Below are 17409 nucleotides of genomic sequence, written 5' to 3'. Positions count from 1 at the left end.
AGTCCGTGCATGCAAATCAGTTTTTCTCGGTCCCAGAGGGAACCATTCAACCTGAAGGCACATGCATCAGTCTGCGAGCCTGCGATGAAAATCTATGTCATTTTTAGGCTGAGCAGAGATTGTTGCCCCTGAGGGATTACAAAATTTATGAGAAGAATAGGTGATTGTCTCCTAGGATTGTGCAATTTGTGGGTTGAGCTATCCTAGGTAAGAACTCATATTTTTCTCAAGGAAGCCTGTCTGACTACATCTCAAAATTTCCAAACCCAGCAGGCTGCTTAGCTGGATTTGTGTAATTTTTTCTAGGTGTGTAGTTGGCTATCCTAAAGGGATTGCATAATTTCTATGCTGAGCAGCTGACTGCTGCCCAAAACTGTGTAATTTTTGGGTTGAGCAGTATTGTTAGGATGGATTGCACAGTTTTTCCAGTGAAGGTTGACAGGCAGGATTACACAATTTTGCAACCTAGTAGGCTACTAGTAAGGATTGCACAATTTCTGGACGAAAGGCTAGTTCCCCTCTGGAATTGCGCAATTTCCTGAGGGAGCTACCTAGCTTGTAGCTGGACCAAGTATAGAGGAAAAACTTGTGAGGGGGATGCAACAAGCTATCATGCATAGGCTGGAAGTTGGCTAGAAAACCATTGAAGCTTGCGTACTTAATAGTGCAATACATGTTGTTGGGGATAGTTGGGAGGGAGGCTCCAAAACGAAGCTAAGGAAAAATTTGGGAGGGTGGTTGTAGCCACTACAACACTTATTAAAACAACATTTTTTCAGTATTTGAAGCTATTATCATAGTTGTACTTCCAACAGATGGAGCACTAGAAATCCCTAAAGAAATATGAGGGAGAAGAGTCAACATCAATGTGGGCATTCCTCCCTTTCCTTTATCTTTCTCCAGCTACCCTTTATTATTGAGCCAATAATTCTACGAAATGAAGAATAAAATGGACTTCTCGAAGAAAAAAACTTAAAGAATGGTTGACAAATCCACTTGCAAAACACTTGGAATTCCTTCTAACACTAGATAATAACCCTTAATTGCACTCCAAAATGTTTGACACCCCCAACCTATTGAGTGGTATGAGCTCAAATGAAAGGGCATACATGTTTCTATGGATAGCAGGCCTCTTTTATGGGGGACACAATTATCACATGTGTTAGACATGTGTTTTGCAGATATCTTGTGAACTGCCACATGCGAAACATGTGTCATACGCCTGTCCTTCCGTATTGGTGTCTAACACATAGGATATGGGACACGGGACCTGTCTGGAGGTGTTATGTTACTTATGTTACTAGAAATGTGATTGTAATGGAACCAAAAACAAGGGGTAGAAATTTTCAAGGTTAAAATAAATCCTCCTCCCCCAAAGTACCATGCATATTGTACACATAAGAGATATTTTGGAAGAAAAGTCCCATTGGAAACTCGAAAGTAACACACAGACTACATGTACCACCATTATAAACCAAATTGAATTCACTTTATAATGATGAAAATTTTCATAATTCATTATTTTTTAAATTTATCTCTTTTTCTATGTACAATTTATGTTTCTTCACCATGCTATTTTGGGAGAGAAATAGTTCCTTGCCATACCGTTTCTTGTAACATAATTAAATGGGAGGTATTTTGAGGATGCAATCAACCACAAGAAGCCCTCAAGTATAGAATTCTTCTTCTTGGTTCGTCTTGCTACAATGGGAAGAATATCATATGGATCAACCAAGGTGGTGTATGAATACATGTATAGAGGGAGTTGACGGTAACAAGGAAGGGCATTTGGAATTAAACTACCAAATGTGGAAATCCCGTGCTAGAAAATGATTAATTGTCCCAAAGGGTTTAATTTTGAATTTTAAACTTTGAATTACAGGCTAGGTTTATAATTATTTTGATTTCTTTTGATTTTCACTAAGTAGTTTTCTTCTTGTGTGCAGTGTTCTTGGTCAAGTTTTGCACTAAGGTTTCCACAAATTTTATTTTTCCAAACTCTTGAATGCAAATAACTCGTTTCTCAAAAATTGCAGTAAACTAAATAGGGAAATGTATGAATTTGAAACTCAAATCAACAAGTACAACAAGCACAAGAATATAATGTACCCAATCCAACAACAATATGGCAAATTTTTTTTGATATACAACACAATATGGTCCACGTTTAATGGAGATAGATAGAACCAAATTAGAAATGAAATAATACACTAATTATAGGTCCTAAGTGCTAAAATATTATAGAAATATTGTCTACTCACAAATTCAAGAATATCTTCACATCCCATAAATATTGAACAACAAAGAGATTCAATAATCTTCCTCAAATCTCATAATTCTTGTTACAACACTTGCACTTCTTGCTAGAACACTCACACATAGTTACCAAACTTTGGGTCGCAGAAATAGCAGACAATTGTGCATTTTTTTATGCTCAGTTAGCTATCAATGCCAATAGTATCGATTCGTTTTAGAATGAATATGAATCACAGTCGTAAAGATTCAAACCTTGCCACAAACATAAAATTTAGATTCCTAGTGTGCTAAGCTCCTGCAAGAGGGTTTCGACGTTCAGACAGGTTTGCTATTGCACACACTTGACCTTGAGAAATTTCAGAACCTAGCAATAGGAATTTTGTTTTCCTCAAAGGACTTACTCTTCTCATACATAGGAAATTCAGCCAGTTTCAATGAGTTTTCTGAAAGATTAGGCCATGAGTGATTTTTTCTAGAGAATATTTGTTGAATAATTCATTCAACCTTCAACTTCCCTTGAGATATCTTTTCGTACTTGGTTAATAATTTTTTTCTTGTGCCGAAACAAGTAGAAAAAATATGAAAATTAAAGATAAAATAAGTTTATCAACTAGGGTAGAGTCTTTCACTATCAACAGAGCCTCAGGCTCAAATCTAATATAGATAATTGAACCAATTTGATGATGATTGAAATAAATTCAACCCTATTGTATTTATAAATTTCTTTGGGGAAGTGTATCTCCTTCATTGATTGAGTGAGGTTCACTAGAAACCCCAAATTTTGTTTTCTTTTCCCAAATACCACAAAACTTGCCAAAAAATTGGGTGTTTTGGGGTTCTTCCCATTATCCATGATTATATCCTATGGGATCGATCTGGTACTTGGTCTCTTGAGAAATTAATTTATTTGGAGATTTACATGGTGGGTTGACATTGTTGATTGGTAGTGTAGAATCGCTAGCACGATGTGATCCTCTTGATAAAAAAATGGTAGTATGCACCTCTTATTTGTGGTCAATAATGCTCACAGAGACCCAAGTTCAATACATATAAGAAGAAGTTTAATGGTGACAAATTAATAGATAATAGTTAACTTTTGTAGCAAGTTTTGGGCGTCTTTCACAAAATAAATACCTCTCAATCATGGCTTCAAATCCAATGATCATCAGATTGTAAATATGATATTGTAAAAGAGTTTCAACTATGATTAGGTATGTTTGATAGAATAAATACCTCTCATTCATTAATTCTAATCCAAAGGTCATTAGGTTGTAAATTTGATATTGTAAAAGAGTTTCAAATTTGACCCTGTCATGTTAAAATAAAAGGGATCCACTTGAAAAATTATAAAATATAAGACATAATTTGTATACTTTTATTTAAATTGTTCCTTCATGGAGAGAAAAAAAAATACACACTCAAAACTAATGACAAATCACAAGATTTCATTATGGCGATTCCAACAACTGTTTCATTATAACAAGAGTGAATATTATTGACAAATGAGGCTTGCTTGTCAGAGAAAGTATGTAAACGTTATTTCCCCTACCTACCAGGGTTTGAGTCTCCTTGGTGATGTGTCTTCACCTTACAGGAAATGAATTTTATTTGGTGAATTTGGAAAAATATATACCCAACCGTAGCTTCTTGATCAAAAAAATTCATTTGGAATGTTATAAGGTGACTACATTAATCGATATTCCATCACTCCCATTGATAATGGTCAATCTATCACAAAAAGCTAGACGATGAAATACGAACCCCAAAAAATGCCTAGTATCATAATCCACACCCCTTGAAAATGTGCAAGTGATTATTTGATATCATTACCTATTAATTTATTTTGATTTATTATATTCATAAGTATGCTTTGGAACAACAGCCTCACCTATATCTACCCTAATCAACATTTCTTTGGTTACTTTAGGGAATCTACTTTATTCTCTTTTAGAGGTTTGGGTAGCCAAATTTACCTTTAAGAGAGTAGTAAGTTCTGACGACGACGTACATAACCAAAAAAACCCCTATGAAGCTGCGAATTTCTTGAGTAGTGGAAGCCACTCATCCCTTGGCCGACCTCTTTGATGCCCTCTGCCAGAATTTGGGCTAAGCCCTTCGAAACGACCTACACCACAGCTTCATGAAGTCATAGGGATAGATATTCTAATCCATCATTTTGCTACATAATCTCCCCCAGATTGCCGCGGTCATGGTTACCATACTCCACCAGTAAACTTGCATGACAAACCATGAAATAACTCTCCCAATGCCTCATAAATGTAGTAAGCTCAACCATGTTTTATCTTGAAAACCAAATATATAGATCAATGGAGAGAAAATGGCTACAAAGAACCTGAAACACTTGTGAAACCACATGGAATTTTAATGGCATATACAAATATATTTACATTGACATGTAAAATTTCCATCTCTTTGTTTGGTTTCTTTACCTTCGAGATTGTTACACACTGGCTGTTGGTTTTCAATAATTGAATTGTATGGTAGTGAGAGAAAATGCCATTTTAAAATGTTATAGGGAAAGATACCACTTCTCTCCTTTTTTATATTTTCATTAATTTCTCCCTCCATCACCTTTATTTGTCTTCAGATAGAAGAGAGTTTATCTTTTCAAACACCATGTGAAGCTGTGAATTTGAGGACAATTTCTTTATTTTTTCTTGGAAAATAGGTAAAAAAATTATTCTTTCGGAAAATAAGAAAATGGAAAGTAAATTAATTTATTTATTAAGGTATTTTGAATATTTATGTTGCTTGTATAGGTTCTTGAAGATTTTCACCTTCCTTTTAAGTGAATACTGTAATTTACATAATCCCTTTACGATTACATTTTTAAATGTTCATTTCATTGAAAATATTTTTAAACATACACTTTTATTAAAGTAGAAGAACAAAGCAACAATAAATATGTAATTAATTTGTGGTTAAATTTTTTATAATTATTTTTTACATGTATTCACAAATGTGGAAAAGTATCTCTTGATTATTCCCACAGGGAAAATAAGGGTTAGCTAAATAATTTGTTATCAATGTTGATGGGCATTTGGCTAGTTTTACACTATCAAATTCCTAGATAAAATCTCCGGAGTAAGGTGCGTTAATCTACACTATGTAGTTTATTGTGGATGAGATCCATAAATTTGGGGAAGAAGCCCCTTTGTCTCTAAAATTTAACATTGTAAATGGATTCAAAAACCCCGTTTGTCTCTGAATCCATCTGCAGTGTAAAAATTTAGTGAAATATAACACTTCGATACAAAAAGTTGCAATTTTCCATTTCCCGACCAACAAAATTAAAAAAGACTAGCATAAATGATTAATTTATATACTTGTTGTACTGGTTAGTTGGTCATATTTTTATTTTTGGACTATAGTAGTCATTTACATTAATCATTTTTAAATTTGTCTCTTATTATCTAGTCGTATATTTTATTCATGGACTGAATTAGTCATTTAAGTAGTCTCTTTTAGTTGGGTCACATAATATATAGTCTTATAGTTTATCCATAAACTAAATTAGTTGTTTAAGCTAGTTAATTTTAGTTGGGTTACAAAAAATTGTTCAAATTTAGTAGTAATTCACTTGAAAGATTTATTGTGACTAACGTTTTTAGTCGTGTAGTCACTAATCTCTCATTTTGTCCTAGCGGTAGAAAAAATAAAGGGTTCAATGGTTGAAGTAAGGAGAAAAGAATACAAATTATTTTTGTAAGGCTATGGTGAAGCATAGACACCATAGTAAGATTCTCTCCCTTGTTGGGAGTAATTATCAAAGAAATATTTCACATGAAGAGATTGAGTCAGTGATAATGGATTTATTCAAATAAATAATCGAAGAGTCACCAATAGATAGGCAGCAGACCATTGAAAAATTGTGGCCCGTATCTCTAAGATGATAGTTAGTCAAAAAAATGAAGCCTAAATGAGAGAGGCTTCTTTGAAGGAAGTAGAGGATGTGGTAGATACAATGTAGAGGGACAAGGTTCTAGGTCCACAAAACTTTACAATGATTTATTTAAAATATTTTTGGGATTTTCGAGGGGAAGAGGCATGTGAAGAGGTAGAGGAGTCAAGGAAGACTAAAAAGGAATGGCGAGGGCTTAATGAAAATTTTCTAACCCTTATTCCGAATAAAGGTAAGACAAAATATCCTGATAGATTTAAGAAAATAGATCTGTGTAATTTTATTTATAAAATAATCTCATCAGTAATGGTAAAACATTTAAATCCATTGTTGAAGGAGCTTTTTGGACCTAAAAAAACTAGCTTTGTTGAGGGTCGCTAGATTACAGATGGGATCATAACTTCTCAAGAGATCTTACATTCACTGAAAGTAGGTAAAAAACCTGGTGTATCTATAAAGTTAGATTTGTTGAAAGCCTATGATAGGCTAAATTGGGATTATATTTTTCAAGTTCTGAATGCATTTGGCTTCTCATGGAATTATATTTCATGGGTTAGATCACTAGTTTCCTCTTCTTTCTTTTAAATCTTAGTTAATGTGTCGCCTTCCATGACCTTTAACCCATCGAGGGGTCTCTGTCAAGGGGATCCATTATCTCCATTTTTGTTTATTTTAGTTGTGGAAGGTATGGGAAGGTTTTTTAACAGATTTTATGAAGATGGTAGGCTCAAAGGTCTATGGATTTATGGGGAAAACCTTCCCATAGCACATTAACAATTCATGGATGACATATGCCTTTTTGTTCAATGTTCTCTTAGGGAGGAAAAGAAAATTAACACTTTGTTGGAAACTTTCTTGAAAGCCTCTGGGACAATGGCAAACAAAAAAAAATAACATATTTTATTTTTAATTGTAAAGATATAATTCAACGTCGATTTGGCGAAGAATTTAGAGTTCACATTTATTTCTCCCCCATGAAAATATTTAGGGGTGTTGTTGGTCATGAATTTAAAAATAATTTCTTGTTGGAAAGTAATTTTAGATAAATTAGTCCAAATGATCAACAATTGGGCTTTCAGATCCTTAAACTTAGCTAGGAGAATGATGTTATCAAAATTCATTACGCAAGATATTCATTATAATAGATGATGGTGGTTCCCTTGCCGAAATGGGTCTCAAAAGACATCATAGTGAGTTGGAGAAGCTTCTTGTGGTCAAGCACAAAAAAAGTGAAGGAATGGGATTTGATGGCTTGGGAAAAGGTGTGTCTCTCAAAAAGGGTAGGTGGATTAGGTATAAGTTACCTAGGAATTTTAAGTGAAACTTGATATGCTAAGTTGTGGTAGAGGTGGGTTCAAGGAGGAAATCAGTTATGGAAGGAAATTTGGGCCAAAAAGTATCTTAGGAAAAACTAGTAGGAAGATTGTCTTTAGGATGGGGAATTAAAAACATGATCATCTCTATGGATGTGGGCATAATTAAACAAGTATTTAATTAAGTATCATGCCTTTTGAGAAATCCAAGACGGGAAGAATACTCTTTTGGGAAGAGTCATGGAAGAAAATTCTAAAGTTGGATGCTAGATAGGATCTGAAGGAATTGAGAATATTTACCGAATAAAAAGGAGGGTTAAAGGTGGCATATTTCTTCATTGAGGGCTAGATTACTTTGGTGTTGATAGAGTGGAAATCTTAGGAGGATTGGGGGAATAGCACCAGGGAGATTCCATTGGAAAACATCAAAGAGGAGATCATGGAAAGGAAGATAAGGAGAGACCAGGGGAAAGATAGGTTAATATGGGGCCACAAGGCCATTGGAATGTTCACAGTATAAGAAGCATATAAACTATCAGTGAGGCAGGATCTTCTAGAGGGAGATAATATTTGGTCATCAATGTGGGCTACTTTTCTATGGCCAAAAGTTAAGATATTATTATGGTCTGTTGTGAATATAAATATTCTTACATGGGATCGTATTAGACGGAAATAGTTTTAGTGTCCTTTCTTTTGTTGGCTTTGTAGATCATAAGAGGAATTATTGGACCATCTATTGGGATATTTCATCTTCTTAGGAGAAGTATGAAACTCAATTTTTAATCTTCTCCATCAGGTGGTTAATCCCTCGGAGGATGCAATTCTTCTCTTCAGGCAGTGGAAGAACTCAAAGTTCTCGAACCCCCTTATAAAGAGACCATGTGAATTAGCTTTCGATTTTTTGTATGGGTATTATGGAAGGGAAGAAATATGAGAATATTTAAAGATAAGGGTAAGATTCCAAGGATGTTGCTCAGTATCCTTAAGATGAATATAAAAGAGATTATTTTGGCATCTGCATGAATGCAGGAAGACTAGAAGGTTGATGGGAGCGAAACATTAATTCTCTAGAATCAGGAGCTAGACAAAAGTATGGTCCTCAAATGGAGAAAGAGTTCAAATGATCTTAGAAAACCAAGGTGTTTTATTTTCTCCCCTACCCTGATGGGCTTCATAAAATTAAAGTTTGATGGTGCATCAAAGGGGAACTAAGGTCCTTCAAACTTGGGAAGGATATTTTAAAATGTGGATTCTAAGGTAGTGAGGATAGATGCGAAAAGATATGGTTCAACTACTAACAATGGTGACTGAGCTACTGACTTTGGAGTGAGGGATAGTGATTGTGGTTAGAATAGGTTACATGTCATTACAAGTGGATTGTGATTCCATTCTTTTCATAAATATCTTGAATAAATTGATACCAGGAGAGCTCCTAGAAAAGAAAACAAGGAGTTTGATATTAGAGTCAGTTATCAGGAGAATTTTGCAGCTGATAAAAGTATTGAAATATACCATAGCTGGTCAATCCTTGAGATCCGCACACAATGTTGTGGACTACCTCAAAAATATAATTCGTAATAATAGAGAGGTTGACATCGATATTTGCTAGCACGAATCAACAGGATGAGAATGGACTAGAGATTTAATTGCCTTGATCAAAGGTGATGAAAGAGCACCCTAATGGGGGTGTTAATGCATAAAATAAGGGGCTTGGGTTTTTGTGCCAAGCCCTTTTTGGAATTGACACTCCCATTTAATGTGGGAGTATGCAAGGACTCGCTCACATGCATGGTCATGTTGCTATATTTTTTGAGGTTGTTCTTAATGAGGGTGTTTTGTGAGACAGATATTTCGAGAGATAAGGTTTATTCCTCAACCTCGTATAACATATTGTTTGATTTCTGGTTTGCGAGGGCTCTCCTGGTGTGTTTTTTCCAATGTTATTTCCTTTGGGAAAGGGTAAATTAGATATCATCCCCCAGGTGCTTCATGATGACGGCATTCTTGACATGGGATTTTCACTGGTTACTAGGGTGGCGAGCTCGTTCTTATGGTCCACCGACTTGGGAATGTAAGTTATAGTTCTTGGCTCTTGCTTTAGATCTTGGCCAGATTCCTTTTCCACTTTTATTTGGTTCTGCCACTGTCTTAGGTGTATCTATCTCAACTCTACTTTATTAATAGCTTAAAATTGAGTGTCCTTTATATGATTGGCATTGGGTGTGGGGTTTTGTTAGCAAGATCTATTTGTGTTGCATCATTGGTGTTTTTGTAGTCATCTCCACTTGAATTTCATCATGTGTGGTAGGTGTAGGTGGTCTCTTATGGAGGGTTGCACTAGCCTCTTGAGATTCAATGCTTGGGTCTAGGAGTTATGATGTAGTCCTCTACTTTTGGAATTTTGGTTGGTTTGGTGCCAGGAAGGATGTTTTATGGGTCAAATGGTGGAGGATTTTAAGTTGATTTTGGCGTTTCTATTGCTTCCCATTTGTGTAAGTGATATTCATTCCAAGTTTAGTAATTTCACTTGGGGGTATTGTGATGAATTTGGGTGTTAGTGTCTTGACCTAGTCAAAAAAGAGAGAGCTTGTTCTATTTTTCCTTTTTCAAGTAGGGGAAATCACTATAGATATTTCAGTCAACTGATGTACGAGGTGTGGGAGTAGTGTTAATCATCCTGGTCAGAGGGGGGTGAGATTTTTTTCCCATCAATTAGTGAAATCATATTTCAATCACATCCCTCCTTGTGTGTGTCTAGAAATAAGTGAATAAGAGGTGAGGGTAGGAGAAGAAGGGAAGTCACCTTCTCATTCAAAATTTCTTGAATATTTGGGAGGATGGGTTCCAAATCCGAGACACACTAGAGGCATGAAAAAATAGTTCCTAATTTCAGTGGCCTTCCACTAGAAAATGAAAACATTGTTACATCTTGTTTTCAAAGATAAACTAATGGGGAAATAAAATATCTTTGTATACGTAGAGCACATTAAGAGAATGTTGAGGAACCCATGTTTCAGTGTGGATGAATTGATGTTGACCAAGGACATGTTGAAAGCCATGTACCCTCTGAGTCATAAGGTGGTAACAAGGGTGAGCCACCCAGTTCTAGCGTTCATGCTCCGACGATAGTATCCTTATCTGATGAGACTAGTGGTGAAGGGTTACAAATAGTTGGGTTGGTCGACTTCTCAAATTTTGGTTTTCATATCTAGTTTGATAATACATGGTCACTTCCTGAGCGATATTGCAATGATGTATCATGTCTCAACACAGTGCTTGGTCTGGTTGCAAATTTGTTTTGTAATAATGATGTCTTTTTATTGCTCCAAAATACAATGCATCTCCTTCTATGTGCGTTTTGAGATTAGGCTTGGCCCGCTTGTATGTACAATTAGAGTATGCAATGGATCTTGGTTTTCCTATGTTTATCTGGAAGAATTATGTAAGCCCCTTGCAATAGTGATTATGTGAATATTAGTATAGAAATTGTTAGTTTTTATTGTATCTATGTGTAAGAAATGGAGCACTATTGGAATTCTACCGACCTACACTGATTTATCCATGTATCTCTAGTTTTCTATTAATAATAAATTTCAAAATTAAAAAAAATATAAAATTAAAATTAAAAAAATTATAAATTAAAAATAAAAATTATAAATTATAAATGTTTTATTGTAATTAAAAAAATAATTTAAAAATAATAACTATTAATAATCCTATTTATTATTTAAAAATTAATAATAATAATAAAATAATAATTACAAATTATCCTTAATTACTTTAAGAGAGAAATAATTACTTAAAATTAATTTACTATTATTACATCATAATTATGTGAAGGTTGGTAAATGAACATGCTTAAACCTCTCAATTAGGTCATATAAATTGAGACCTTTTATATTACTCTACAAGGGATTTTAGGTGAAAGATAAGTCTCATAAACTTATTAATTAATAAAATACTCACTGATATATTAATATAAATATTTATATTTATATAATAGTTTTAGATAAATTTCAATTAATATAATGTAATAAAAAAATAAAAAAAAAATTTAATATATTGTAAAGAAGTTTTAAATTTAAATTTAAAAAATTAAAACATTTATTTATTTTAACCAATGCCAATATTCTTAAAATATAATTAATTTTGATGAGTTTTATAGTTAAACTAAGTGTTGTTAATTACGGAAACTCTTAGGATGAAAGAACTGTTTAACCTTTATAGATTAAAAAAGTTGTAAATGAAAAAAAAATAATAATAGAATATTATACAATATTATATTTTATTTTTAAAAGATTTCTCACCCAACCAAATTTAATGACATTTTAATTCAACAAAACTCAATATAAATCTACTTTTATTTCTTTTCAAAACATAAAGAAATTAAAAAAAATAAAACAACAAAACTCCTCTATCTTCTTATAATTTGATAAAACGATTTTGTTTCAACAAATGTTAATAATCATATATCCTCTTATAATTTGATAAAACGATTTTGTTTCAACGAATGTTAATAATCGTAACCATTATCATAAAATATAAATGTTTATCTGAAATAATGACATGAATAAAATATAGTTAATTATGCCATAAGGCGTTTCCATTTGAAATGAATTTCCCCAGCCGCCACCGTATTCTATTGTTGACCGTCGATTTATGGTGTTAGACGATTGAATGAACTATGATCGTTGATCTAAAACTGTTCAACTGAACGGTGAAAGGTTAATGAGGAAGCGAAACTAAACGGTTAATGAGAAAGCGGAAGCGGGACGGACGCACCGCCAGCTTCGCAGCTGATAAGGAAGTTGATCTTGTTGAAGCTCCGCATTTTTTAATAATTTTTTTGTGCCAATGGCCTGTGTATCACTGTTTGGAAGAGACGTGCACAATAGCTCTTAGAATAATCATTCTGTTTGTGCCGTTGGGATAAACCGTCGGAATATTTCCACCGACGAGGTGTGCTGCCCCTCACGCCAATTCTTTGTGCATAACAGGGAATTGCTCGTCAGCAGAGCCATATCTAGCTGCACATCACGTTTTGCTCGCCCACACAGCTGCAGTGGAGAAATATAGGGAGAAATATCAGGTCAGGAATCTTTTCACGCACTTACAATAACGCCAAATATTGTGAATATAGTTTGTCAAATTTGAATCAGAGCGGAGCATTTGTGTGCAGAAAATTCAAGGAGGATCTATAGGGTTAGTTATGAGCGCGCCGTGGTACGAACCCTTGGAAGATTCTCCAGAAGAGAGATCAGTTGTTGACAGAATTTTATCCTTCAATCTCCGATGGTGAGTGCCATGACTTTGAGTTATACCCTCGTCTGTGTAAAATTAATGTATCCCTTGTGATAGCAAAGGCTAATGGGAATAGATTGTGGTTTTTTTTAGAGATCATTAGGAATTTTCACAGTAGAATATGAATTTTGTCGAGCTTTCGAATCCTAATATGAATTATTTTTCAAATCCCAAAGTAGAATATGAATTTTGTAGAGATTTAGAATCCAAAAAAATTCCACCATCAGGACCAACCTGGACCAAATTCATATTCTATATTTTACTGTGGAAACGTCCACAAAAATTCATATTCTACCGTGGAAAATCCGAATGATCTCTCTCAAAAAGGCTAATGGGATTTCATATTAATTGTTGAAATTAATTTCTACACGGTTTGCAGGTTTTTGGATCCAATTGTTTTTGGAGATTATCCACAAGAAATGCGTGAAAGATTAGGATCGCGCTTACCCTCCATATCCTCGGAACTATCTGCGAAACTTCGGGGATCGTTCGACTATATGGGTATTAATCACTGTTTGGAAGAGACGTGCACAATAGCTCTTAGAATAATCATTCTGTTTGTGCCGTTGGGATAAACCGTCGGAATATTTCCACCGACGAGGTGTGCTGCCCCTCACGCCAATTCTTTGTGCATAACAGGGAATTGCTCGTCAGCAGAGCCATATCTAGCTGCACATCACGTTTTTCTCGCCCACACAGCTGCAGTGGAGAAATATAGGGAGAAATATCAGCTCGGGAATCTTTTCACGCACTTACAATAACGCCAAATATTGTGAATATAGTTTGTCAAATTTGAATCAGAGCGGAGCATTTGTGTGCAGAAAATTCAAGGAGGATCTATAGGGTTAGTTATGAGCGCGCTGTGGTACGAACCCTTGGAAGATTCTCCAGAAGAGAGATCAGTTGTTGATAGAATTTTATCCTTCAATCTCCGATGGTGAGTGCCATGACTTTGAGTTATACCCTCGTCTGTGTAAAATTAATGTATCCCTTGTGATAGCAAAGGCTAATGGGAATAGATTGTGGTTTTTTTAGAGATCATTAGGAATTTTCACAGTAGAATATGAATTTTGTCGAGCTTTCGAATCCTAATATGAATTATTTTTCAAATCCCAAAGTAGAATATGAATTTTGTAGAGATTTAGAATCCAAAAAAATTCCACCATCAGGACCAACCTGGACCAAATTCATATTCTATATTTTACTGTGGAAACGTCCACAAAAATTCATATTCTACCGTGGAAAATCCGAATGATCTCTCTCAAAAAGGCTAATGGGATTTCATATTAATTGTTGAAATTAATTTCTACACGGTTTGCAGGTTTTTGGATCCAATTGTTTTTGGAGATTATCCACAAGAAATGCGTGAAAGATTAGGATCGCGCTTACCCTCCATATCCTCGGAACTATCTGCGAAACTTCGGGGATCGTTCGACTATATGGGTATTAATCACTATACAACCTTATATGCAACAAGCACTCCTCCCCTTTCCCCCGACAACACGCAATATTTATATCCAGACTCCAGGGTTTATCTGACTGGAGAGCGCCACGGAGTCTCCATCGGAGAACGGGTATGAATATCCAGTCCTTGACCTCTTTAAAAAAAATTTGTGATTTTTGCAGTACAGTTTGGCCAATGGCTCATGCAATTCCTCCATTTTTATATGATTCCCAGACAGTGATGGATGGTTTGTTTGTGGTACCTCATGGAATTCAGAAAATCGTGGAGTATGTAAAAGAATTCTATGACAACCCGATTATTATTATCACAGAGAACGGTAAAAAATTTATGTAAATATCTCAGAGGATTTGTTTTTCTATAAGAACTGAGCGGAAGGTTGTCAAACCCTAGTATGTATTTATCTTATCTCTCTGTTTTGCCTTCCAGGCTATCCAGAGTCTGAGGAATCCTCGTCGACTCTGCAAGAAAATCTAAACGATGTGAGGAGAATAAGGTTTCATGGAGATTGTCTGAGTTATCTTACTGCAGCAATCAAGTAAGATCAAATTTTCACGATTTTCATTGTCTTGCTATTGGACTTTACTGAATTTCATTTTTTTAACTGATTAAACTGATGACCATTTATGCGTGTGTTAACACAGAAATGGCTCAGATGTTCGAGGGTACCTTGTGTTGTCTCTTCTGGATAATTTTGAGTGGGCATTTGGGTATGCCATTAGATTTGGTCTTTATCACGTGGATTTCATTTTTACGCCGTAAGGCGTTCCCATTTGAAATGAATTGCCCCAGCCGCTGCTGTGTTCTATTGTTGACCGTCGATTTATGGTGTTAGACGATTGAATGAACTGTGATCGTTGATCTAAAATTGTTCAACTGAACGGTGAAAGGCTAATGAGGAAGCGAAACTAAACGGTTAATGAGAAAGCGGAAGCTGGACGGACGCACTGCCAGCTTCGCAGCTGATAAGGAATTTGATCTTGTTGAAGCTCCGCATTTTTTAATAATTCTTTTGTGCCAATGGCTTGTGTATCACTGTTTGGAAGAGACGTGCACAGTAGCTCTTAGAATAATCATTCTGTTTGTGCCGTTGGAATACACCGTTGGAATATTTCCACCGACGAGGTGTGCTGCCCCTCACGCCAATTATTTGTGCATAAAAGGGAATTGCTCCTCAGCAGAGCCATATCTAGCTGCACATCACGTTTTGCTCGCCCACACAGCTGCAGTGGAGAAATATAGGGAGAAATATCAGGTCAGGAATCTTTTCACGCACTTACAATAACGCCAAATATTGTGAATATAGTTTGCCAAATTTGAGTCAGAACGGAGCATTTGTGTGCAGAAAATTCAAGGAGGATCTATAGGGTTAGTTATGAGCGCGTCGTGGTATGAACCCTTGGAAGATTCTCCAGAAGAGAGATCAACTGTTGACAGAATTTTATCCTTCAATCTCCGATGGTAAGTGCCATGACTTTGAGTTATACCCTCGTCTGTGTAAAATTAATGTATCCCTTGTGATAGCAAAGGCTAATGGGAATAGATTGTGGTTTTTTTTAGAGATCATTAGGAATTTTCATAGTAGAATATGAATTTTGTCGAGCTTTCGAATCCTAATATGAATTATTTTTCAAATCCCATATGAATTTTGTAGAGATTTAGAATCCAAAAAAATTCCACCATCAGGACCAACCTGCACCAAATTCATATTCTATATTCTACTGTGGAAACGTCCACAAAAATTCATATTCTACCGTGGAAAATCTGAATGATCTCTCTCAAAAAGGCTAATGGGGTTTCATATTAATTGTTGAAATTAATTTCTACACGGTTTGCAGGTTTTTGGATCCAATTGTTTTTGGAGATTATCCATAAGAAATGCGTGAAAGATTAGGATCACGCTTACCCTCCATATCCTCGGAACTATCTGCGAAACTTCGGGGATCGTTCGACTATATGGGTATTAATCACTATACAACCTTATATGCAACAAGCACTCCTCCGCTTTCCCCCGACAACACGCAATATTTATATCCAGACTCCAGGGTTTATCTGATTGGAGAGCGCCACGGAGTCTCCATCGGAGAACGGGTATGAATATCCAGTCCTTGACCTCTTTAAAAAAAAATTGTGATTTTTGCAGTACAGTTTGGCCAATGGCCCATGCAATTCCTCCATTTTTATATGATTCCCAGACATCGATGGATGGTTTGTTTGTGGTACCTCATGGAATTCAGAAAATCGTGGAGTATGTAAAAGAATTCTATGACAACCCGATTATTATTATCACAGAGAACGGTAAAAAATTTATGTAAATATCTTAGAGGATTTGTTTTTCTATAAGAACTGAGCCGAAGGTTGTCAAACACTAGTATGTACTTATCTTATCTCTCTGTTTTGCCTTCTAGGCTATCCACAGTCTGAATAATCCTCGTCGACTCTGCAAGAAAATCTAAACGATGTGAGGAGAATAAGGTTTCATGGAGATTGTTTGAGTTATCTTACTACAGCAATCAAGTAAGATCAAATTTTCACGATTTTCATTATCTTGCTATTGGCCTTTACTGAATTTCATTTGTTTAACTGATTAAACTGATGACCATTTATGCATGTGTTAACACAGAAATGGCTCAGATGTTCGAGGGTACTTTGTGTGGTCTCTTCTGGATAATTTTGAGTGGGCATTTAGGTATACCATTAGATTTGGTCCTTATCACGTGGATTTCATTTCTGATCAAAAGAGGTATCCCAAGCTCTCGTCTCAATGGTTGAGGCAATTTCTTCAGCACGACGATCAGGGAAGTGTTAGAAGCAGCAGCATTTAGACTGCATTGTCTATTTGCTAATCAAAGCGCACACTTTCCTGCAACTCTACCCAAAATCCTGCAAGCAAATATGTTGTGTTTGGATCTATCCACCGTGACACACATTACAAAGAAATCATCGATCTATTCCAAAATGCAGAAAACCCCATTCAGATGTTCGAGGGAATTGTAGAGTAAGAACATTGAAAAAAAACAAAAAAGTTGCACGATATGCGACATGTGTCTATCTAAATCGTTGTACTATCCTATATCTTTTTAAAAATTACTATGCATATATTAAAGAGCTCATAATTACGCCGTAAGGCGTTCCCATTTGAAATGAATTGCCCC

General features: G+C 35.3%; 1 protein-coding gene and 2 pseudogenes across 1 annotated transcript; all 3 read left to right on the top strand.

The window, feature by feature from the left end:
- Window positions 1-12430: 12430 nt before the first annotated feature.
- LOC149235985 (coniferin beta-glucosidase pseudogene) lies at window positions 12431-13367 on the top strand (annotated as a pseudogene).
- A 276-nt stretch (window positions 13368-13643) lies between these two features.
- On the top strand, window positions 13644-15016 carry LOC149235984 (coniferin beta-glucosidase-like). The gene is made up of 5 exons (XM_089368737.1): window positions 13644-13729; window positions 14114-14366; window positions 14471-14573; window positions 14684-14792; window positions 14899-15016. The coding sequence occupies exons 1-5, from the start codon at window positions 13644-13646 to the stop codon at window positions 15014-15016; spliced, it is 669 nt and encodes a 222-aa protein (XP_089224863.1).
- Window positions 15017-15173: 157 nt separating this feature from the next.
- On the top strand, window positions 15174-17355 carry LOC149235983 (coniferin beta-glucosidase-like; annotated as a pseudogene).
- The last annotated feature ends 54 nt before the right edge of the window (window positions 17356-17409 follow it).

The sequence above is a fragment of the Pinus tabuliformis genome, chromosome 8 (assembly GCF_031772625.1).
Source record: "Pinus tabuliformis cultivar Carrire ecotype Pingquan chromosome 8, CPIR1, whole genome shotgun sequence".
In the NCBI taxonomy this organism is placed as follows: domain Eukaryota; kingdom Viridiplantae; phylum Streptophyta; class Pinopsida; order Pinales; family Pinaceae; genus Pinus; species Pinus tabuliformis.
The sequence above is the reverse complement of the archived record's forward strand: the minus strand, read 5'-3'. Positions and strand labels throughout refer to the sequence as shown.

What these genes read in the sequence shown, in the direction of transcription:
- LOC149235984 (XM_089368737.1), top strand. Translation starts at nt 13,644, where the DNA reads ATGAGCGCGCTGTGGTACGAACCCTTGGAAGATTCTCCAGAAGAGAGA. An exon ending in TATTATTATCACAGAGAACG is followed by an intron (nt 14,574 to 14,683) that starts GTAAAAAATTTA and finishes TTTGCCTTCCAG; the next exon opens with GCTATCCAGAGTCTGAGGAA. An exon ending in TATCTTACTGCAGCAATCAA is followed by an intron (nt 14,793 to 14,898) that starts GTAAGATCAAAT and finishes GTGTTAACACAG; the next exon opens with AAATGGCTCAGATGTTCGAG.